The following is a 25060-nucleotide window of genomic DNA, read 5'->3' as shown; positions in this document are numbered from 1 at the left end:
GAATAAGGAGATGCTTTATAAGCTGAAATATTTTTCTGTTAAAGCTATGGAGATAGACAATAGTGTTCTGAAAAAAACTCCTTTAATTCATGACAGAGTATATTGGGAGGAATGGAGTGTTCAAAGTGTGGATTTTGAGCAAAAGTAGAGTAATTGTGATACAGTGAGGTGCTGGAACAGAGTGAAGCGAAGATTTGAGGCCTTGAGAGCAATGAGGAAACTGTTTCCAGAGAAGCTCACAGAGACAGATGAAGAGAACTTTTGCCTTTGAATAACTCATCCTTAAAAATGACATCCCTGGACTCATGGCCCATACACACCTCAGAGTGATGTGAAATGGGAGGAGAGAACTGATGGCAGATTTCCAGGCAGCTGGCATCAGAGAAATAGAAAGCTATAACAGAAATAGTTTTCTCATGAGAAACTCCATAGATAAGCAGAAGAAGAGTTCTGTTTCTCTACAAAGGCTGATGAAGACTCCAGCAGGAATTGGTACTGTTTTAAACACCAAAGTTCCAAAGTTTTTTGTCTCTATGTTGTCACGTGTACAAGGGAATGGTTGGGTAGTGGGGGATAAAAGGGTTTTCTGGAAGTTTATTCTGGTGTTCTTATTCTTGCAGTTTTGTTAATAAATTTTCTTTATTTCCTTTTAAGTTTTAAGCCTGTTTTGCTCTTGTTCTAATTCATATCTCACAGCAAGAAGTAAGTAATTTTTTAGTTACTGCTTTAAAACCACGACATTTATTTGGTGCGTTGGCCGGGAAAACGAAATTAGCAAATCTAAACCACTACAGATAACCTGTCACTTCTGCTGAGCTCCCTCAGAAGGAATGTACCTGGGTGCTGTACAGGGATGATTTGATCTCGGGTTATTTATAAATGGCTGGAGGTTCAAAAAATGGAGTGAAAAGGCATAGTCCAGTGTATCAGTGAAATGGGGGCGAAAGAAAAAAAAAAAAAGATTAAAATAATGAAAGTATAGCAAACAGGTTAGCTTCTGAAGGAAAAAAACACAAAGCCTTTAAATCATTATATCTGAAGAAGAATGCAAGATGTCTTCAGGGCAGAACTCTTCTGTAGGTAACTGCAACAGTTTTCTGTGTACCAGACAGGCTTCTCCTACCTCGAGAGGAATTTAGATTCCTTTTTTGTCTGTTTCTGCACTGCCACCCCCAGTTTCTGGAAATAATATTACACCTTGAGGGACAGCTGGAAAGATTTTTGTCAGAAGTGTTTGTGAAAACAATGTCATTAGTCTTATGTTTCTATTAATTGATTGGATAGAATAATTACAATTTATTCATCTCTTAATGCCATTTTCTTCTGGAAGATCAGTTTAAATAAGGAATACTAAAATGTCTCTTCTGGAAGGATGTTTTTTATTCCTGCCTTTTCTGATTTATTTTCATTTTTTTTTAGCTTTTATTTATTTTCTTTTTAAACAAAATTCTCAGCTCTGAGTCCCTTTGGTTGGTTGATTACTTTGTATCAGGATATTGTCTCCTGTTGTCCTCTACTTTAGTCTGAGTGTAAAGGGAAGGGATGTGTCAAGACAGATGCTTTAATTAAAATACTGTTTTTTGCATTTGGACAAAGAGGGTGAATGAAACCCAGTGAGAAGTGCCATGACACTCACACAGTACACCAGTAATTCTTCCTTTGCTGTCAACATAAAATTGTAACACTCACTTATGGGGAAAAAAATAAGGACCTTGTGAAGGAAAGCAGTTTCCATGGTACCTAAGTACAATACTTTGAAGCTGGATGTGTGAGGTGGGGGTCTGGTTTCTGTGCACTGAAGTTTGAATTCCTGTCAGATTCTCCCCATGCCCACTTGTACTGTGCCCACATGTACTCAGATGGCTTCTGGAGGCACTAAGTGTTGAGGAGCTTGAATGCTAAAGGCTGATTGTAGCTGGTTTTGTTTTTTTAAAGTGCTGGGCGGATAGATTGGTAATAGGGTGGCTTTTGGGGACAGTGTTCCTTTTTAAATTCCTTTTAAATGAAGCTCAGAGTCTCTGGTTATGCAGCAAAATGTTTGTTTCTTGGTGCCATGAGGTTAATGTTGTTTTCATAGAGGCAGTTAAGTGAAGAAGTTTTGGGGTCTACACAGCCTTAAAACATTTCTAGAGTGTGTTTTGTTTGTACGGTTATATAATGATGGAGAGTTTCATGCTTTGCAGAGTGAAAAGAAGCAAGCTAGTTAAGCCCTGTGTTCTGTCACATCTTGGATTATCTTGTCTCCTTTTTTCCAATAGGGATTTCGTAGGATAGTGAAAGGATTATGAAAGGAAATATGGCACTGGTAGTTCAAAAATATTTTGAAGCATATTCTCCAGACTGTAGTGTTCAGACTCTTGCAATCCTGCCTGGGAAGGAAGGCACCACTAAATTACTGTCAGCCATAAACAGAAAATCATATAGTGCTTTCAAGGGGTATGTGACAAGTGGTTAAATAATTTTAAAACAATGAAATTTTAATACAACTGTCTAGGAGGTAATAAGGTGATAAAAAATGAAAATTTGTTTCAGTTCATAGATTTGGATAACTCACATTAAATAATTTTGTTCTCTGTGACCAGGCATGCACAAAAGTCATCAAGACTTCTTAATATTTTCTTAATATTTTCTCATATGTTTATATAAACTCTTGGGCTTTTCTAAGGCCTCTTACAAATTAAGAACATATTCCTTTACCTAACCTTCCAAAATAAGTTGGAAGCTTTCTGTTTGTAGTGCCGTCTTGCAGATGACAACCAGAATTGTACACAGTCTTCCCATGTCACATACCTCTTTTGTATTTGTACAAGCTTGTTCAGTCTAGATAGTAGAGGGAACAGGGAAGCCTCAAAATCACCTGTGCTGATACAAAATATTTTAAGATTTGTTATGGAGTCACATAAATACATTCACTTGCTCTCTCCTTAATCATTCATGTTGAATAAATTGTTCTAAGGTAGCAACAAATGGCAACATACATGTACTGGTTTTCCATTCATTGCTGTTCTTTATAGATATAAAATTAGGGAAACAGAAAAAAAATCATGTTCTCATCATGTCTTCTTTAGCCCATCTAGCTGAGAAATACGTAACTTCTACTATATTCCATATTTTAAAAATATGGTATTACTCTTGTAGCCCAAATATATAGGGGTACATTTGGCTGATGACTAGAACAATATGAGTAAATGGTCCCTTCAACTGGGTTTTGGCATCCTGTTAAAATTTGCAGTTGTAGTTGTAGTCAACTAATACATATTTCATGTTAGTTTATAGCTTATATAATGCATATTTTCTGTACACATGATGCTCTCCCTAAACACAACCCTTCCAAATTTTAGAAAAGGCAACAGATTTTGATGTTTCCAAGATGCTCTCCCTAAACACAACCCTTCCAAATTTTAGAAAAAGCAACAGATTTTGATGTTTTCCTGTATACTTCGCAGGATTTTCTTTTCCAGTGTGTGCACAGGCAGGTCTTTTCCCTTGAAGTTAACCTGTATTTGCTGTTTATCTCCTCTTAAGATTGGGTTTAGTCACCTGGGTTCAGCATCATTGTTTTCAGAAAAGCCAATCATGCTCTCTGCTTAGAGGTGAAATCCTGAGAAAAAAATGTCATGCTTGCATGCAAATATATCCTAAGATAAAAAAGAAAGAAAAGTGAAAACTAATGGAGTACACAAAATCAATTTTAAGTTTGTTGAGAAGGTCTTTGTGTGCTTCTGGTGGGTGCTGACAGTTCCACTCTGGGGTCAGGTTTTGTGGTGCCTGTTGCTCCATGGAGAGTTACTGCACACCTTGTGAGACTGAGCCTCGGGCTGGGGCAGAGACCTGGCAGGTGTTTACCCCGCAGTCCTGCCTAGTTCAAATGCGGTCCTGATTTAAACTGTGATACAATTTGTGTATAATTAAATTATGATACAATGCTGATACTGTTTCTGCTGTACACTGGCCAAGCAGTTGGTGCATGGTACTTGTTTTAGGGCACAGTGCAGTATTTTACCCTAGGGGAAGGTATATCTTACGTAAAGTAGTTGATTGAGAAAGTCTAAAGTAAAGCAAAAAGAAAGACCTTGCAGGGAAGCTGTGCTGACTATCTTATATAATGGCCTTTTCTTCTTAAGTTCTTCCTGTTCCCCTTGATTTATAAATCTCTTCAACTTTTGTCAGAAGTCAGCTCTGGTAAAGAGAGGGGCCAGGTGAAATGAATGTGCCATTTTTGTTTGATTTTGTTCTGCTTTCTGCATGCTTTTTCCTGCTTATACTTCCAGCCCTAGGAGCAAATGGCAACAGAAGCCTTCCTCAGCCCACACAAAATTGATAGAGTTTTCAAATTGTATTTCTACAGTTGCAGTCTGGCTGCAGTGGGAAAAAGCCCACAGCTAGTGTAGATCAGGATAGTTGGATACCATTGTTAATATATTCTTCAGTATAAGTCTTAAGATCTCTGTTTTTCTATTCTCTGTTCCATTCCATTTTTTTCCCAAATTAAATTTGTGTATTACAGGCAAAATCAGCAAATTAACAATTTACATCAGAAGATAAGGGAGAATGAAATACGAGCTCAACATGCACGACTGAGCCATCTTGTGAACTGCGAAGAACCATACTTGGCTAACTTACAGGTAGGATGAATACTTTTCTTTCAGCAAAGCTTTCCACTGCTCTGTACCTGAAAACATATTCACAATTTTCTGCAGGCCAAAGTGTAGAGCTTTTGTGATTATTCATGACTGTGTAATTGCATAGCTGCAAATTGTGTAGAGAAGACCTTCTAAGTATTGTAGTTTACCTTATATTTGCAGAAATCTAAGTTTTGTTAAAATCTTGTACGTCTTGAAGTCTGATAAAAATGAGATAGCAATGAGGGATTGTGACACTATAAGAATAAGAGTTTAACAGCATGCATGTATGGTAGTCCTACAGAGAGATAGTAGGAGAAAAAATAGTTTGACAGGAGAGTATCTGAAAACAACTAATGAGAGGTTTTCTGTAGAGGAGGAGATACTGCCCTCCTGATTAGATGATTAGATTTTATGGATAGAGTAGATGGAGGAGATATGAGAAGGCAAACAGACTGATGGAATACCTTTTGACAAGACACCTGAAAAGGATATGGTCTAATGCTCTTAGGGAGCACTTAGTTTGAAAGGGAGTGTGTGGTGATGTTTTGAGTATACTTGTCCTAAATTTCATCTGCCTAGCACAGGTATCAAGTAGCATAAGGATGAGGTAGCAAAGGTTCACCAAGTGCAGATCAATGTGAGGACTGTGGCTGCTTATAGCACACAAATTCCATCTCCAGGCCTTGGCATATCTAAAAGGCAATGCAGCAAGGGATTATTAAAGGCAGATACGCAGAGAAATAGCTTTTCTGTCCCTCTTTTATTATATTATCTTTTTCTTTCACAAACACTGCAGTAGAATCTCGGCTAGGGTACTTCAGCGTGACATTATTTGTGTACTTGGAATAACACAGCTGTACTCTGTTATCTCAGGTGAGACTGTGGTTTGTGTGACAGCAGAGAAATTCAAGTAGAGCCTCAGTGTGAAGTTAGGTATACAGAGACTTTTTGAAACATCTAGGAATGTCTAGGCTTTTGTTGCTTCCAGATCTCCTTTTACAAAATACTTCAAAGTATGTCCAGATTAAGATTTTTTTTTATTTTTATTTGCAGGGGGGGAGGGTGTGCAGGAGAGAAGAGGCAAACATAAGACACAAATAAATGAACAAAAGAAACAATATTTCAGAAACTGAAATTTTAGTGCACATATGTATGTTATGCTTCAAATAAAGCAGCAGGTGCATTCCTCTTTCATAATTTAAAGAAACTTGAAAGTTTATAATGTATTTGGGTTTCTGCTTGATTTGTGTTTGGGTTTCTGCTTGTCTTCTATAAGATGAATTTATAAAAGCAAATCTAGTTTAATGAACATTTTAATTCCTTAATACTTTGCTGAAGGAATGTCACTAGTTAAAATTAATGATACAGACGGTATTTTTAAAGATAACCAATCTATGTTATTAAAAGAATCTTGAAAGCCTAATGGCATGCAATCTCCTTTTTCATCCCACGTGCAGCCAACTTCCATTTTGTGCTTGCCTGTCTCTGGCCAGCAAAGATGGAAGTTTTGATATACAGAACAAAAGATAGGAGACCTGCCTTCTGACTGTAGCTCTAGTCTCAGGCTTGTTCCTGCACCATTCTCAACCCAGGAGCGATAGCTCTAAGCTTTGACTAGTACTGATGTTCTACTTTAGAAAGGTCTTGGGATTTGAAGTGTCTCTTACTTTAGTATACACAAAGCAAATTTAAAATGTTTTTCTTACCAGGAGATGGTATGATAGTGCAGTGGTAGTGATTTGTTTTGGAAATGCTTTTTATCTGCATTTATAGGGATTTATTTTGGGATCACACATCTTCTATGAATCTGAGGGAGAAAGTGGCCACACAATGTTCTTGTGCATTTATTATGAGTGTAAAGGTGTCCAGCTTCTTTGTTTTCTTGCTTCAGATTCCTGAAACACATGCTGTTACCACGTATTTCAATGTTTGAAAAATCAAACCCCACCCTTCCTGACAGCTAAAAAAAAATACAGGACAGTTTTGCTCTGCAGTTCAAGTGTACAGTGGTGTGAGTGAATATTTGTGTGATTATTTTATTTCTTTTCATAAGCAACCACAGTATGAGAGCACACCACTGCAACCTCACATTTCAGAAAGATCAGCATCCCACCTCGAGGAGCTTGAGCGAAAGATTGCAGCAGCTGAGAACAAGGAATTGCAACTCAGTGAAATTGTGAAACAACTTTCAAACAAATCCAGTGAAGAGAAAAAGAAAATGGAGGAGAAAGTAAGTGTCTTTCCTGTTCCACATTTCTTTTTGTCACTGTTGCAGCAGTGTATGTTTGCTAGAAAACAACTCAGTATTTGGGTGCCTGAGTTATTTTCAAAAGGTCACTAAACTATCCATGATAGAAAAAGAGGATTAATGATTTCAGGTGTTGGTAGTGGATAAATCTGGACTTGTAAAGAATATATCCTTGAAAGTGATTCTAGTTAAAATGATAATCATGGTAACAGTTTTAATCAGGTACTAGTTAAGCTTTGGGAAAAAAAACAAACCTGCTAGTTCTTGCAGCTTGTAGTGTTTATGACAGTAAATAAAGTATCATTTAAAAACACAGATTGTGAAAATTAAATCCTTATTTTTAGCATGGTTTGTAAATGTGGCCCTCAAGCCTTGAGATGCACTTACCAGCCCATATGTGCCCATTTAGCTTGAGTGGTTCTCTTGTAGCTTTCTTAGAATGTGCAGAGTGGACTTTAGTCTGAGACAAAGATAGCTGTGTTCTTAGAACTGTTTCGACAAAGGGTTTCTTTCCAGGCTTAAGGAATTCCCAGGGGTAGTTTTGAATGTACTCACAGCCTTCCTTTATTGCAAGCAGACATGTGCCATTGACCAAGGGGTTCCTAATTAATGTTTCAGGGGTACATTGTCACTGTTACCTCATCTTCTTTAATTACTGGGCTTAATTTTTACTATATCAGGTTCAAGGGATACAAGCAATGTGACACAGTGACATGTCAGGTGGGAAGACAAAGAAAAATGCATAATTAATCTCAAAACTCTGCCTTACCATTTCCGGTGAACCCTCAGTATGCTTTTCACTGAGGCAGGAAGGGCAGAAATTGGATACTGCTGCTTCCTCCTTTGTGAGCTTTTCCTGCCTGGATTCCTCACTGTGTAGGGACTGGCAGGCAGTGGCAGTGGTGAGGACCTGTGCGGCAGGACTTGTGTTAGCAGCATGGTCTGTAGGCTGGGCCCCGATTCTCTGCACAGTCCCAATTTTCCCCTTAACACCTGTCCATTCTGTGCACTGAACAAAAAGCTCTCAAGGAGAGAAAGGACAGGGAGGGACAGTGGAAAATAAATACTCTTTTTTCCAGCCTTTCTTTCTGCTTTATTTGATTTAGGTAATAAAGCAAAAGATGTACCAGGAATATGAACAAATGTAACATAGTACAAAAAGTCTTCTCCGGGCTTAAGGAAAATTAAGGTGCCTGTAGAAAAGGTGTCTAAGAAAGCAACTATTCTGATCTGATGTCCTCTGATGTGATTGTCAGACTGCATCAGAGTCAGGGTTGTGGCTTCCATTTTTTGGTAGATTAAGTTCTTGGTCCTCATGTTTGAAATTGTTTTCCTAGTCCAGAGGAACTAAAATATATCCTGATTATTTGTTGCATATGAACATCTCGGTGGGTGAAAGAATTAACAAGTGTTAATGTGTGAAGTGTTTAAAGTGTTGAATTGTTTGTGTTTTCAGTTCATAAGGCACATGGATTGCTCTGGGCAGAGGTGAAGCAGTTGTGGTTTGAGGACACATGGGCCTATAACTTTAAGCTGTTTGGATTAATAATTTTTGGTTTTGTTTCCTGCTCTTACCCAACGTTTTCATGCAGCTGAGAGTACAGTTCTTGGAGAGTTAACAGCCTCTGCTTCCAAAGCAGGTTTATTTTTTACTGTTATCATAAAGCATGATGTACTCAATCATGTACTCTTTCTTTCTTCTAGCTTAAAACTAGAGACCGATATATTAATAGCCTGAAAAAGAAATGCCAGAAAGAGTCTGAGCAAAACAAAGAAAAACAAAGACGAATTGAAACCTTAGAAAAATACCTGGCTGACCTTCCAACACTGGATGATATAGAAGGGCAGACTAAACAGGTAAGTTAAAGGGGGTTTGTTTACGTCTTGAAAATATAAGTAACTTCCCTAATATCTGTTCTCAAATATTTTACTGTTTCAAATTCTCTTTTTTCACTCTTATGTTTAGGAAGAGAAGTATTTCAATCTTTTAGAAAGAACTGTAGGTATTAGGATTTCTCAGAGTCAGAGAAGTGACACAGGTGTGAAACTATGCAGCAGGTTGCTGCAAGGCTGTGGTCTGACACAGGGCTGTTCTGCTGGTGTGACACTGTGACTGACTAATGTAACCTTGTGTTAGCTGCAAATTCTAGAAGAGAAGAACAAGCAACTTCAAGAAACCATGGCTGAGTTGGAAAAGAAACTCGGAGAAGCCCGGTCACAGTGCAGAGAGAGAGAATTGCAGCTGGCATCTCAGAAGAAAAAAGAGAAAGAGCTGGTCACAACAGTGCAGAGGTATGAACAGCTGCTCAGGCTGTGCCCTGCAGTGGGTGTGCTTCCCCACCTGATGTCAAGACCTAATGCTATTTGCAGTCTTAATCTATTACAGTGCTAATGATTTTTTATGGTAAGGGTTTTTCAGCTTGCTCCATGGCAAGTTGTAATGAACACCACAGAGAAGAGTGAGCCTAGGGCATTCTTTGCTATCTGTCCTTCAGGTTGTGGGACACTCCAGCAGTGGCATCATAGCCTGTTGGCAGATAGAGGATGGAACAAACTTGTGTGGCAAAGGGGCATTATATAGAAGCTGTCAGTAGGGCTATTTAATAACTGATGCTGTCATGAGCTATAGAAAAGCTGGATATTGGCTGATGGGTGTATCAGGGAAGGGTCAAAGATTTCAAGAAATTCCAGATGTTTCTTACCTTTTCATCAAGGGTGCAGGTATTTACAGGGAAATATAGCTGTAGTTAATAAGTTGTCATTGAACTTACCTAAGTATGAAAAAACAAATTGGACAGATATGCAAGTGTGGGAAATAGAAAAGGTATTTTAGATCAGGGGACCTACTCAAACAAATTTTTTTTTTTTTTTTTTATTAAAGGGGAGAGGGAAGTAGGGGAAAATCACTTTCAAGTATCTGTGGATGTTTCTGCGGTTCCTTGTCCCTGCACTGGGGAAAGGTGCATACCACAGAAGTCTGAAAGGTTTCCATGATGAAAGGCGAACTGGCTGGGTCACCTTGCCAACCAAATTGTTGTCACATTGTTTCCATCTTACCAATGGAAGCCCTTCGTGCTCTCACAATCTAGAGTGGGATCATTCTGTCTTTTCTGAAAGCCTACAAATAGTTGGGGTGACCTCTGGTTTCTAAATAAGACAGCAAGATTAGCACTAATAAAGCATATTTCCTTTCTGAGAGAAGGTAGCAGACAGAGGCTATAGCTGCACGTATGGGTTGAGTTGAGCAACGGAAGGTCTGAAGGCCATGCCCTTGTGTGGGAGCATTCCTGGCAGGAATGGCCTTGGGCTCACCATTACGAGTCACAGAGGGTGTGATGGATGGGCCAGCAGCACTAGGCACCATGTCTGATTCTGGACTCCACTTCGAGTTGCATGTGCCCCAGTGAGACAGTCTGATTTAAAAGCTCTCAAAGCTGTGAAGATGCCTCTGATCTATGCTTTGCCTCCCCCAGTAGCACAGAGCTACTGTGAGCATTGCAAAGCTCTGCTTTGCTCCTCTCTGCCGTCTCTCCCTACACCGTACTGCTGGAGCTGTGCCTGTTGGGAGACTCAGCACAGAATATTGTGCATAAAACTAGCATTCATCTGCATGAATCTGGCCTTGTCAGTGCCATGGCAACTTGAGTAGTTCAGAATTTTTGCATCATTCATGCACTGTTGGTGCATTAATTATATGCTCATTCATAAGGCTGGATTCTGCTAGGAACAGTTTTACAGTTCTGGTTGGGAAGGTGGTGCAAGTTTCTAATTTTTTCCTAGAACACACAACCCTCTGGTTTCTATTAGGCCACTTAATCTTTCTTTCATGTTGAATGGCAGTTTACAACAGAAAGTAGAAAAATGCCTGGAAGATGGTATCCGGCTTCCTATGTTGGACACAAAACAGCTTCAGAGTGAGAATGAATGTCTCAAAGAGAAGAATGAGAAAGCCAGTAAGGTTAGTCTGCAAGTGATCTTCTGGTGGCATCTTTAACCTTAAGTCCTGCACTTCTCTTTTTTAAAATATAGAAATAAATATCTCACTAAAGAATTACGTATTTGTTGCTAATTCAAATGACTTTTCAAGACCTGCCTGTCTCTGTTCAGAACATTGATTTTGCATGAATTTTGTGTTCTGTCAGAGTTGAACTGTACTGTCATTTGCATTTTTAAAGATGTTAATTAGAATCTGTCTACACACCTGTAGGCTAATTTTTAGACAACGATCTGAAGAGATTTAAGCCTTCTAAATTGCTCAATTTTATGTTCTAGATTATAGACAATCAACAAAATCAGATAACTGGACTGATTTTGGACATGCAGGTAAGGAAGAGTGTATATTCTGTTGTTTACTGTGTACATTTTTAGTTCATAAGAATAACATTGCTAAAGTTGGATTTTATTCTTTTTTCTTTCTGAATAGGAGTCAAAGGGTGAAATGACAAAAACCTTAATCTTATAGGTGGACTATAGTCAACCCATGGTCTCTTGCAGGCTCATAGTGTAGTTGTTATGTCTCTGTGATTTAGCACTTCACTGGTTCTCATCAAAAAGTGAAAAACTGTTGCTATGTTGCATCCTTATTCTGCTGGTCTAGTAGATCTTCCAAAGTACAAAAGCAGTGTTGCTTAGGGGCTTCATTGTTCAGTTTGTTAGAAGAGACAGGTGCCTTTCTAAATCATCCCACTTCACCCTGTTCAACTGGTTTCTGACACTTAGACACCTTAACTGTCTTGGTGGATCTCAGGTACCCAGCTTGCAGCCAAAGATTTTTCCAGACAGCAGAGGTTGTCAGCTAGGAGTCAGCTGCAGCTCTATAGATCTGATTAACAGAGTGTTGAAAGTTACTCAGTGACCGCTGTTTGTTGTGGAGAAAAAGAAACGTTATACAGCTTTTAGAGAAGAAGGTATTGCTTGCAATAGAAAAAGCTGAGCATTTAAAAAAACCTAAACATCTGTTTTCAGCAAATATTGAAGCCGAACTCTAGTTTCCACATTCCTGTTCTAGAATGTCATTTGTCTACTGAAAGTTTTCTCCTACTGTTAAATTGCTTCCTTTCTCTGCCTCTATGACAGGAGGCCTGATTCCTGTCAGCAGCCATGTATTTGTTTGATTAGATTGCAGTGTATGAAATGTATCTGTAGAGAAGCAGTAGGAGAATTTAGGTTGCAACATGACGTACGTATATTAACTGGAAAGGAAATTGACTTACTTAGCTTCATAAGGTTTGAAGAAGACTGCTTTTATCAAACTGAGATGTTTGCATGGAGCAGACTGGTATATGCAAAAATTGTGATCTAGTCAAATATTGTTTCAGGTGTTAGATAATTAAAAAAGAAGTTCAGCTTCAACTTCATAACCTTTTTGAGGTTCTCTGTCCCTTTTTGTAGTTAAGATTATTTACATATATACTACATATATATGTTGTGCTTATTAGAGATGCACACAACTTGCTAAGTGTAAGCTATCATCAACCTAGATCTTTCCATGTTTCCTAAGCTTTCTGGTCTTTTTCTCACTATTACCTTTATTTTGAGACTAATGGTCTTCAGTGTTTTGTGTGCTTAGCCTGACATGACTTTAGGGAGCTGGACTAGGAAATGCTGAATAATTGTGACTGTCTGTGAACAGGGTACTGTTCTGTTCTCCAGGAGTTCCTCTTTCTTTTCCTCTTGAGGTATTTTGTATAAGGACAGAAAATAAGATTTGAAAATGGTGTCAGCCCTCAAATTACTTGTAGAATATAGCAGCTGCTTTGTATCCTTGATCTCCCTGGCCTTCCATACTTGTGATCTGGGAAGCATTGAAAATTAGTTCATTAGACATTGAAATCCCTTATCAGCACCGAGATGCAATTTATCTTCAGCTAAGATGATCTCATTTTATTCCCTGTCTTCTGCCACATTGTAAACTTACGCTTGAGAATGCATTTCAGTTCATTGTTTTTAACTTCCAAGCTGAAAACAAATTCTGTTTCAGACAGCAGTTGTATAAAGCAGTATTAGTTTCTATTTGCTCATAATCATGGTGAAATTATTTTGATCTTGCTTGTGTGGTTTTACTTCATTGACTTGTTGTTCTGAGTGAGAGGGATTAAACTTTTGGTTGGTCTTGGCAAGATGCTGTGCTGCATATATAGTGCATCTTTAGAAAGAGAAAAATTGTAAATGACAGTGGTGTTTTAAAAAATAAATTCATATTTACATGATATAGACATCACAAAACTAACAGTTTTGGTACAAAAAGGAGAGTAGAAATAAGTCAGATTTGTACAATGCCTATGTTACCCAAAGTATATCTGTCAATCTTGTCAGTCACAATAAACCCGAGCTGTGCCAGGCTGGGAATATTGCCACCAAGTTGTAACTTTGGAAAGCATATGGGTAAATTAAGGGTGAAGTATAGAGAATTCATAGCACCATGAGAAACGTGGAAATCTTAGCTATAGCTATATATGAACTATAGGTTCAGCCAAGCTGTTTAGCACATGTGCTTTCTCTGAGCTTTAAAATGAGAGTGACAGAGAATGATAGATCTTAGGTGTATCTTTTGAAAATAAACATTGATTTCTACTTCTAGTAGTTCCCATTACATGGGGCAGTTCTTGAGCTGAATGTGTAATTGAAATTGAGCAATGTGTACATTGCTTGGTATATTCTAAAAGTTGTTTTTTGCTTAGTTTGCAGAGTCATGTATATTTAGTGGCAGATGTAGTTCTGAAAATACACTGGGGAAGGTTAATATTTCACCCTGTCTTCCCTACCACCATCCCCCTTCCAGAAGGCTGGACAGTCAAACCTTTTTTGTCTGTTACTGACATGAACATAAAACACCTAAGTGGTAGTCCTAATGCATCTATCATAGCTGGGGCACTGGGTGTCCCTGAACTTGATCTTCATCAAAGATTGTTAAAATTGGGAGATATTTGGAAGCTGGGAGAGTGTTTTTGGCACTGCATTGCCCTGTTCACTTCATGCTTCTTAAATATGACGTCTGTACACCACAGATGGAGCTAGAAGGACCTTCAGTCCAACCTAGTAATGGCTATTTTTCTCGGTAGATAATATTTCTAAAACACTAAAGGCAGTGATTCAGCATCACTCCAGGTTCTGCTCATCTGCAAGCACGCAAAGGAAATGCCTGAAGCAGTTATTTCCTGCCCTCTCCTGGCCCAGGGTGTTTCCTTTGCCTCCTTCCTCCCACTGATATGTGTAGCTGTGCTTTCACAAAAAGCTTATCTTTAGGATACATCTTACTTCAGCACTTCCTTTTGCAGGGCATACTGTGGGTAAAAAGAGCAGCAGATAAAGTCTATGAAAATGGTTTTAAAAACAAGTAATTGTATCTGGGTTCTGCCTGCTCATTCTTACTGCTGACATAAAAATAAAGTGTTGGGGTTTTTTTAGTCCGCATTAAGTCTATAAATGTTAGCACCATCGTTTTCCAGTTTTGTAAAGAGTATGACATAGTACTGACTCCCCACTGCTTGGGTGGTGTCAAGCTGAGTATGCAGGGAAATTTTGTCAATGCTCCAACACCTCCTGTGACCAGACAGGCCTTTAAAAACTTCATTTAGTGTTGGGCCTGCCTTGCCTCTCATTACTCCCTGCCTTCTTTTCAGTACTGATAAATCTTACAGGTGGCAAGTCACAGCTCAAGAGGCCTCTCTGAAAGCACCAGGGTGCTTTCAAAGTGCTTGCAGAGTTTATATAGTCTCTATTCATTGTTAGTATTCAGATAAGATGGCTTGAATATTCCTCTTTCTAAATTTTGACAGATGACCTAGAAAGACATATCTACAGATTTAAAAGCCAAATAATGGAATAAATATGAGTACTGTCAAGAGTAAAGTTTTGGCAGTACCTCATGATTTCTCATTTTGAGCTCTGTGGTTGAAAACTGGGGAATTGACAGCAGGCGATTCCTTATTGCAGCGTTGGTTTGGTTTTTTTTTTATTGTTGTTTAAGATTGTTAACTTGTGTTTTCATTCATTTCAGTCTATGCAAGAGAAGCTTTCACAAGAAAAGCTGATAATTCAGAAGATGACGAATGAGCTTGAGGAAAAGGAAAGACATATAGAGCAGTTGAATAAAACTCTCTCTGAAGTAAGTAAAATAGCACCAGTAACCCAGCCCTCTAACACACCAGAGCCAGGAAGAACCTTATAGAATGATTATAAGATCCCATGGAGGGGCTTTATGAGCTTAATTACATGCTTAAATGTACTTGCTCCCATGTAGCTATATAATGCATACCACCCCTACCTCTAAAAGTGAGAACTTAAAGGGTGAAGATGGCTAAGTAATGATAGTAGAAGTAATAGATAGATAGATAGAAGTAATGATAACTCGAAATAGCCATGTAAAAGCTGTCTGTATGCTGTTCTTTGGAGTGGTACATAAATACTGATCCTATGTTTGGAAATTAATAATTTTTCATTGTACTATTTGTGGCTTGAAACTTTCTGCTGCAATGAATGCTGCAGACTAACTTTCCCCTTTTTTCGATTTGCTTTTCACAAAGAACCAAAGACTGGTGGAAGAGAATGCCTGCCTGAAGGAGCAGATGCGGCTGGTGGAGCAGTCCAGGCAGCCAGTATCTGAGAAGATGCCTGTAGCAGACCAGTTGTTCAAGGAAATGTCCCACTGCTTGTTTGACTTGAAAGCACTGTGCAGTATTCTCACCCAGAGAGCTCAGGGCAAGGAGCCTAACCTTTCCTTACTGCTGGGAATCAGATGTAAGTGGTGTTGACTTTCCAGTGTTTAATAAATGTTTTGATACAAAGGAAGAACAGTTTAGCTAATGTGGTGCTTGAACTTGCCAGCTGGACAAGCTTGTGTCCCCTTGCTATGCAGATGGAGCGGTGCATGAGCTCATGGAGCTCTCTGGAAAAGCTGGGCTCTTAGTGCCTCTGGGCCACTAAATGCATGTGACTACACAGGTCCTTGCCAAGTCAGGAGAGCAGGTAGCTGGCTCTTCATGTGGACCCAGTCATGGATATATTCACTGCTCTAGAAAAGAAAGGTGTGTAGCCACGTGTCTGGCCCTCCTGAGACACACTGCAGTCACTATGAGGGTTGACAGATGCTAAACACATCTTGTACCTTCGTTTGAAAGCCCTTAGGGTCAAGTGATAGGAGTATCCATCTACTGTTTGTATATGTGTATGTCTGGTTTGGGAGAGGGGGTGTCCAGGTTTTTTAAATAAGCCTTGTGCCTGGTAACTTCATCTCTTGTGCTGTTCATCTAGTCTTCAGCATTTCCTAAGCTGTTAAATTTAACCAGGAAATGAGAAGCAAGCCCTGAAACCAGTCAGACAAAGTTTATGTTAGGTCTTCGCTTCTAATAAGCTGGTTTTGTTGACCTGAATGTATCATATTCTGATGTTCTCTGAATGTTAATTAGAATTAATCAGGTGGACAGGTTGCTGAAGTGAACCATCAGCAAGGTAGAAAGGTAAAGTACAGTGCATGTGCAGCAAGAAGTGCTACATGCCTGCTAGCCCTCTTTTCTGAGTGCCAGTAGAAACTCCCAAAGTCTCTAGAAAAGGCCCGCTCTATCCATTTCTTTCCACTGCTGTTCTGATTCATCAGACTTCAGGAAGACGAGATCTTGGTGCAAACCGAAAAGCACGTCTTTCAGAGAAGCACTGATGGGCTCTGAATTGAGCTTAAGTTCACATGGTACCCCATTTTGTAGATTTTTCATCACATTGAAGCGTGACTTATCTTGATGTAATTAAAGTGACCTGCCTCTTATTTCCATGGAGGTGACTAGTTGCAGTATTCACAGGACACAGCTACTGGAACTTTAACCTTGGGTGTTGTCTTTTGTAGCACTGAGCTGTTCATCTGAAGAGAGTGAAAATTACCACAGCACAGAGACCCTTTCAAAGAAGCTCATGGATGTTTGTCAGCTGCGGAAGGATATTGATGAGTTAAGGACTATCATGTCGGACCGCTACGCTCAGGACATGGGGGACAACTGCATCACTCAGTGACAACACTCCATCCTGTAGCAAACGACTTTCTAGGTCCTGCTGTGTCACAGGTCTTTGTATTTCCAGTAAAGAGCCATATGGGAAGGCTGCAAATAGCACCGGACGTGCATCTCCGAGGGCCGTGTGTAACTGATCCCGGGAGTCTGGTGTGCAGGGGACAGTCATTGTGTGAACAGTGGTACAAACTGCAAGAAACCTTTTCTCCAAACTACTGAATGTAGGAACAAGCTGTGAAGAATGAATCAGTTGGACACTCTGTTTCCTTCATTTGGGCTCATTTTATTAATTTGCTTAGTTTTAGGAACCAGAGCTTCAGAACAGCTGTGCTGCTACAACTCTCAGTCCTTTCCTTCATCAAGGAAAATTGTGTGACATTATCTGAGTTCAGATCTGAGGGGAGAGGGTTGAAGAACCTATGCATGTGTATGTCTGCCTGAACACGGTGAAGCCAGAGCCTTCTGCCACTGCACTTCACTCTAAGAATTGCAATTAGAACAATCTTGGAGCACTCAAAAAGTAATTGCTCTCCAAGTTGTCAAAAATTAGGATAAAGAAAGATGTTTTTAGTAATGGATGTCAATCTTGTGTGTCCAATAGGAGAGTTAAGCCCCAGGTTTAACTCCTTTATGCAAACATGCCCATAAAATATAGCTGTATCAGATTGTTTGAAGCACTCTCACGTTGCTGTAAGAAGTTTCAGTAGTACAAAGTCTGTGAACCAGAGAAGCTGTAAGACATAAAACTGCAACATACTCCATGGCTATAAGAAAAAACCCCCAAACAACCAACAACTGTATTTTAGTGTTTGTACTTATTTTTCCCGTTAGGTCCTTTCCATTTCAAAAGGTTGCTGTATTTTTTTCCTGAAGGCCTCTGATAAAGTTGTGCAGCACCTCAGCCATCTTTACCACAGCTACAAAAAGGGTGTTTGACCCTTGGCAAAATTAAGGCTCAAAACAGAATGTTTCCAGTTAGCAGTAAAAAATACTTGGTTGTCTGAGCACTGAAAAATTTTCCACATTGTTTGGGAAATCTTGATTTCTCCATTTTTGTAGGAAGCAATTACATAAAATAGTAAGCTCATGTTCCATAGCTTATTCAGTGAGTGTCACTTGGCAGTGCTGTTTAACTCCCATGGGACAAATGACATTTCCAGGAACATCACTGCAAGTTAGCTGCACAGTTCTGCATGGTGGAAAATAGTATTTAACTGAAGGAAACAAAAACTTGCAAAGAGCAAAACCACTTTTAAATTGCACTGTTAAGAAAAATACGCGCATCTCTTACTTGTATGGTATTGCAAGAAGGTTTCAAATGCCTTAAGGTGCAAGTCAGTCAACTGATCTGGAGTGGGGATAACAGCAGAAATCTCATGGAAAGCTTAGAAATTCGAACCAAGTTAATTCTAGGGTAATATTTTTATGGCTAAAGTGAATATCTTCAGTTTTCTGAATTGGTGGTGTTTTGCTTTCTGTTCATTGTTTAACAGTTACTGTTAATGTTTTTAAAATTTAGTGGTTTAATTGTTTTAGCTGTATGGATTTATTTATTTGACAGTTTTTTCTCTCCTGAAACTAGACTTGGACTAATTTGTGAAAAGTAGTGTTGCTATTTATATTACTGCTACATGGTGTTATGAGATAGATTAATCTGACTGGTTCAAGCTCCTGTGAGCACTAAAACAGTGTCTAGATAAAATCTCGAATGAGGTTATCTAGTGTCTACTTCAAGGAAAAAAATGAGGCCATTTTATTTTAAATTTCTGTGCTCTTTCTGTAGGCACACTTCAGTCTCTCCATCAGGGTGTAATTTGCTCCAGTCTTTCTTGTCCTTCTCGGTGGTGTGATGCAGGTGCAGTTGGAAGTATAATTGTGCTCTTCTCATTGATATGAGTTCTGCTATGAGTGGGGAAAAGATGTTCTGAACTAATCTGCATTCTTAGACTGCAAACAGATCAGTGGTTGTTATCTAAAGGAACGATTTACTCTGGTAGCTCATTAACAATATTAATTCCCCATTAATACATACCTGCTGCATCAAAGGTGTACTTTTATACTAGTGCAAAACTGAAAACAAGGATCTTTGTACCAATGGGCTTGCACAGTTTGCTGTGCCTCTGGCAGTGCTGGCTTCAGCTCGTTCCTCTGGTGTGGCTGATTGGGTTCATCCCTGCAGTGAAATAGTCTTTAGTTTATGGCATCTGTCTCCTATCAGAATTCAACAATAGCATTTGAGATAATAAATCAGAAATATTAGGGAGAGAAGAAACACACAAGTTACACATTATTGCTTCCTTAGATGGCAATGTTGTACCTACAAAAAAAATCACCAAAACCCATGTTGATCTACATTTGATAGAAATAAGAAGGAGTTTAATAGAGCAATTAGAGGGGAGCAGGAGATCTTTTGAGTCACTTTGAACTATTAAACTTGTCACTTGGCTGGTATTTCTCCACTGTCCCTCCTGCTAAATGGTGATACTGTACTGCAAAGTTGAGTAGTTTATATTTGCCAAGCACTTCAGAGCTTGTATGCTTTTCAAGTATTAGTTGCAAGTTCCTCTGGGAGGAGATCCCATTTTATTCATAATACTTTTGATTGAAGTGCTGTAATCTTGTGTTCTAATGTTTTTGTTACAGAACCTGTAATATTTATGTCGATTTGAAAGCACTTGATTTTAAAACCCCCTGAGTTTGTCTGCCTCAGTCAAATTAAATAGGGAGGTGAATGATGGATGTGTAAGCCAAAGATGCAGACTACCAGTTGATTACTTACAGCGATACAGTACTTTGCTTTGATTTCTTAAAATTTGGCCTGTTGTAGTGGTAGCAATTACTATATATATGCATCAGTTTACAGATGCCTCTAAGTGGAATAAGCTTTGTCTAGGATATGCATGACTGTTTAATTGGTTAAAATGTAGTGTGTATGGTCTCATTCAGCATATTTAATACAGAAGTGAGTAACGAATGTTAACGTTGGAATTGCTTCGATTTAGTCATGACAACTTTTTGCTGTAGCTATTAGACAATCCCAAGGGCTGAAGACAACTGCAGATGAATGGATACTGTACCGTTCTGGCTGTCAGCAAACTGCACAGTAACATTTTGTACGGTTTCAGATAGAATTTATATGATCCTCTAGAAGATACTTACAGTAACTACTGTATTTAAAAGAATGTATTTTGAAAAAGATGTGGAAAGTAACCGTCTTCCGACAAGCTATAGATGATGTATTCACTATATAGAAGTATTTACTATATAGAAGTAATGCAGCTCAGTCATGTAAATGTGATTTAGGTTGCTGAACTCCACTGTGCAGCTTTGTGGTGTGACAGGTGTGTGAAATTGTGGAGATTTGCTGTAACCACCCACTCAGGCTCCAGCATTTCAAACTGATGGTGGTCATGAAGTAATTTAAGACCTGAAATTCCATCCTTTTCACTTCAAAAGGTTTCCTTCCTTCCTTTGCTCTTCTGCCTGCCTTTTGTTTTAAACATTTTTTGGTTTTTCTTGGGAAGGGTAAGAGCACAAGGAAAGGAGGAAAGAAAACCCTTTCTTCCACAACTTGCTGTTGTAGCACAGGCAGTGACAGCACGCTGTGGTCTGTCCATCAGGGCATAATTTGCTCCAGTTTTCCTTGCCCTTTGCAGTGGTGTGATGCAGGTGCAGTTGGAAGTACAGTTGTGCTCTTCTCATTCATATGATGAGTTCTACCATGAGTGGAGAAAAGATGTTCTGAACTAATCTGCATTCTTAGACTGCAAACAGATCAGTAGTTGTTATCTAAAGGGGTGATTTATTCCAGTAGCTCATTAGCAATATTAATTCCACAGCTGCATACCTTTGTGCCTTTTTTAGCCTGAAGTAAATGTATATTCCCCTGGAACTTCAGATAAGTTGTTAGCGTGCTGATGACTGCACCTTGTTTTCTTCTTACCTGCCATTACTTTGTTAATAAGCTTTTGTAGTAAGGACTCCTGCATAATGTCTAGAAACAGAAGTACTGAAACTAGTTACTAGGTGTACATTTCGAATGTTAGGCTGGTTGTTGTATGCAGCTTCTTTGAATACGATGTGTGAGCAGGAAACACAAATCATAATGTGTTTTTTCTATGTATATTAATTACAGTATATCACTAGTTCAGTGGGGAGGCGTGTCTGGAGCTCTCTTTTAAAAGCACAGCTGACATATGTACTGGATCAGTCCCTTAAGACTGGTAGTTTTGTAAATTGGGTTCTATTTTTGAACTGCTCAGAATACCTCATATGTAAATAGAGTTGTCATGACTTAATCACAATGTGTTCATTGTAAAAAGTAAAGGAGCCACTGGCTGGCTCAGCTTTAGGCTTGTTGTTCTTGCCTCTTTTTGTAATTTTTTTTAAAGTAGGGTTTACAGCTAGAATTTTGAATGCCAAAGTTCTATTTATTAAATAATAATAAAAGTTTTCATTGTTAATGACTGGTATTTTTCCACTGGAATTTGTTTGTTGATGTTTGGGATTTGTATCCACAGAGCAGAAATAAATTTTGTTACAAAAGTGAATTTTTCATGGTTCTCATTTGTGCAGTATCTGACATGTGACAGAAGGGACCAAAGCTGGAGGCAAGAAAGGCATCATGAAACATCTTCCCAACACCCACCCCAGCTCCCCTTCAATGGTCTTTTCTGCTGGAATACCAGCTGACCAAGCTCTCTCTTCCTGGCCTTATGTTTTGGGGTTTTTTTTAAAAACCGGGGCCTTGATATAAAAAAATATTATTTCTGTGTGATAAAAGTATTTTAGAGCAGCATTCCCTGATGCCTTTTTAGACAGATGTGTCTGTTTGCCAACTTGGATGCTGATTGGAGAGATCACAGGTAGGTCTGTTTAAAAGACCAAGCACAAAATTCTAGGCAGGAGTCAGCAATCCCTGCTGCATGAAATGCTGCGGGTCAGTACGGCCCAACACAACCCAGCAGCTTTGATTTCCATGTCAAGTTACCCTGAGGAGCAGTCAAAGGTTATGGATTTTAGTCAATCTGACAAGAGTCTTCACAAGTGTAGGGGGAAGTGGGGTCACCCAAAAAGGTTTTTTTCTGGCAGTTCCCAGTGATAAATCTTGGAACATCGGGTGCTGAACGAGCTTTGCACGTAGAGTGGTCTTCTCCTCCCCTCCTCACACTCCATCGTGCAGAGCGCAAAAGCTGGCACTAGCTTCAGAGGCACTGAGAAATGCACTGGAATTAGGTAATGCATTCTATATGGCAGACATTGCTTTTCTCCAGCATTGTGACTGAAGGTTGCGTGATGGGCTTCTAACTCAATTAAGAACATTCTGTGCCTGTGTAAATACGTGTAACAGGCTGCACAGATGCCAACTTTTCAGTTTTTGCTGAGGGTGGCCTTTTGTGAGCTGCTCAAAGTCAGGCTTAGTTTCAAAGTACAACTTTGAAGCACTGCTAACAACAGTAGTGGAAGAAAATGTTCTGTTGCCTTTTATTCCACAAACAAAATAGAGCTCCACGTGTGGGTAAAAATGAAGCCTTAAACAATAATGCTGCAAATAACACCACAGCATCTTGAATGAGCACAGTTTACAACAGGTAAATCTGCAGTAAATTGCTTTCCTTATGTAAATTAAGTCTGCATGCTGGGATATTTGTTTTGTAAATGAATGGGTACAATATAGCTGGAAAATTTCCAAGTGGCAAGAAAAGTGGATAGTATGAACAATGGTTTTTAATTACATTTTAGTATGTGCATATTTCTTTTCCAGCTTTGTGTCAAAAACACCTCCCTTTGGGGGCAGCTGCTGCTTTTCTTCTCCTTTTCTTGGTGTCACAAGTCTGAATTTCATGGAGGTCAAGGCACACTTCAAGTCCTGGAGTTGGAGACTGACTGTGGGAAACCTGATAGGTTCAGCCAATGTTTTGAGGTGCTTTGATGAGCAGTTTGGCAGCTCCCCTGAAGAATGGAACCTGTAGGTATTAATAGACTAGAAAATGGATTTAATGGGCTGTATTCCTGTGAAAGTGTTTGCTTGAAGGAAAGCAAAAGGACATCATTTTCTAGTTCTGGTTGAGAAAAATGGTGCCTCCTGCTGAGAGACTGAATTGTAATGCTAAAGGTGGTTGTAAGAGAGTTTTCTGGCTGGAAACCCCTCGTCATGTGGGATCTGAATAGAACTTAGTATCAAAAAAGCTTGTCTCTTCTACATTAAATCATAGGAATACAGGTAGCCCCTGACTGCTGCCAGGGAGGTGCCAAAAACCCCTCCCAGACCAAATTGGTGTATTGAGCTTTGAGGTGGCTCCAGGTGCCAAAGGAGGGTATTTCTGAGCCCCACTGCTGCCAGCCTGTGTTGGGATGGGGGCCCAGCCATGTCCTGTCCCAGTGCTGGGCCAGCTTGCTGCCAGCCCAGCTCCCAGGGCCGAGCTCTACCCTGGGAGAGCATCAGGAGCCAGCTCCCGGCCTCAGAAGTGGTCACAGCACTTCAGTGTGGGCTGAGTCAGAAGCTGGATTTTCCTGGTGTCTCAATGAGCTGCCTCACACTTTGCAGCGATGCTGAGATGCATTCACAGGAGCCAGGCAATGTGGACAACAGGACTTAATGGACCGATGCATTTTCTAACCTTCTGCTATTTTTGATCTCCTAATGGTTAAATGAGATGATGCCTAATTTATTGTAAGTTAATTGAGGGCAATCCAGCAACAGGGAGCTCTGATCAGAGTGAGTGATGACACAAACTTTAAGATGATCTATCTTCCCTCAATGTTGAGACACTTGAGCTGTTCAAAAAGCTCTGTTTTAAGGTGGCCTGAAAGTAATGGTGGTGCCTGGGGCAAGTCCAGATCTGCAGGGCAGCCTGCAGCAGGACAGGATGGGCTGGTGAGGACCCTCTGTCCTGCTGCAAGCACATCATGGCTGTGAGACCAGCCCTGGAGTCTGACACACCCCACACTGGTCCTTGAAAGCCCCACTCAGGTGCTGTGGTGGTCATCAAGCCTTGAGCACAACCACCCAAGTCTGCATTCAGCTGAGCTACTTGAAAGCTCCCATGGGATTTTCAAGCTGCGCTTTCTCCTCAGGAGGCTCAGGTGTGCCACAGCAAGTTGGTGGCTCTCACTCTCCTGTTAATCTGGACAGCACCTGGTTATCCTCTACATCAGAGCTGGGGCTGCAGGACCCAGTTTCTGGAGCCTCCTTTGGTCAGTCATTTTTCAATAAATGGTTTACTAGCAAGTTAAAGCCACAAAGCAGCCACCTCCCAGCAAAATCATCCCTGGAAAGTGCAGAAGATCATGAGTAGTTTTCATCCCAGCTTCTGCACCCCCCCATGAGAGCTCCTCACTTTGGGGAGAGACAATAAAGGTCACAGGTGGGAGGGAGCTGGCACAGGCATGCACTGCCCTGCTGAGAGCTCTGCAGGAGGAGGGAGCACTGCAAAGGGCCTTGATTGATGGCACAATCCCATCAGCCCCCAGACACACCTCATTATACAAGCCAGTGACAGTCAGATCATTAGTTACATTATCACCCCCTGCCTTGGTGCCTGGGAAGTGGCGAAGATAAGTAATGGGATATTTTTAGTTTAAATTGTGGTTTGAACATTTTAATTAAAAGGCTATTATAATCAATCTGTTTCTAACATCCTTTTCCTCACCCTCATTCATAAAAATTAATTATCACTGTGGAAGGCCAGCGAGTGCATATATCCTGCTCCTGGCCAGTGGCAGCTTCAGAGCCTGGGTGGCTACGTGCACTCAGCCAGCCCAAATTGTGTGCAGTAACCAGGGCAGCTCACCAGCTCAGGGCTGGCCCTTTATAGGGGGTGTTGCTAGTCACTTAAGCAAAAGTGATGATCTGCTCAGACCTGGCTGTCTCAGACATGCATTTATATATTGGAGGTAAGCAGAGCTGAAGACACCTAGACTTTTAAAAAGAAAATTGTCTTCTCAACGTGCTAGTGTTTTTAAAATGTCCCAAATCTTCCCCAAAGTTCTGATGCAGTGACTATAAAGGTCAGCACAAAAAATGACCCCCAAATGGCTGAGAGAACAGTTAATAACCTGGGGGTACCAGGCAACTTAACACTAAGTTTTTTTCAGTGTTGCTCCAAAACACATTGTGTGTGTAAGAATAAATACAAAATTGATCATATAAAAAAAAAATAAAAATCATTGACTAGAGTTTGCCTTGA

At 39.8% G+C, this 25060-nt stretch overlaps 1 protein-coding gene across 1 annotated transcript in view; it reads left to right on the top strand.

Annotated features, from left to right (window-relative positions):
- The window catches only part of CEP85L (centrosomal protein 85 like), a 108506-nt gene extending 87085 nt beyond the window's left edge, over positions 1–21421 (top strand). The window contains exons 5-13 of the mRNA XM_058834393.1: positions 4508–4625; positions 6679–6855; positions 8578–8730; positions 9011–9165; positions 10714–10831; positions 11146–11196; positions 14873–14980; positions 15399–15612; positions 16712–21421. Of these exons, the coding sequence (XP_058690376.1) occupies positions 4508–4625; positions 6679–6855; positions 8578–8730; positions 9011–9165; positions 10714–10831; positions 11146–11196; positions 14873–14980; positions 15399–15612; positions 16712–16875 (1258 nt within the window). The 3' untranslated portion in view covers positions 16876–21421. The remainder of the gene's footprint in view (positions 1–4507; positions 4626–6678; positions 6856–8577; positions 8731–9010; positions 9166–10713; positions 10832–11145; positions 11197–14872; positions 14981–15398; positions 15613–16711) is intronic.
- The last annotated feature ends 3639 nt before the right edge of the window (positions 21422–25060 follow it).

This window comes from Poecile atricapillus, chromosome 3 (genome assembly GCF_030490865.1).
Source record: "Poecile atricapillus isolate bPoeAtr1 chromosome 3, bPoeAtr1.hap1, whole genome shotgun sequence".
In the NCBI taxonomy this organism is placed as follows: Eukaryota; Metazoa; Chordata; class Aves; order Passeriformes; family Paridae; genus Poecile; species Poecile atricapillus.
This window is presented reverse-complemented; position numbering and strand designations above follow the sequence as displayed.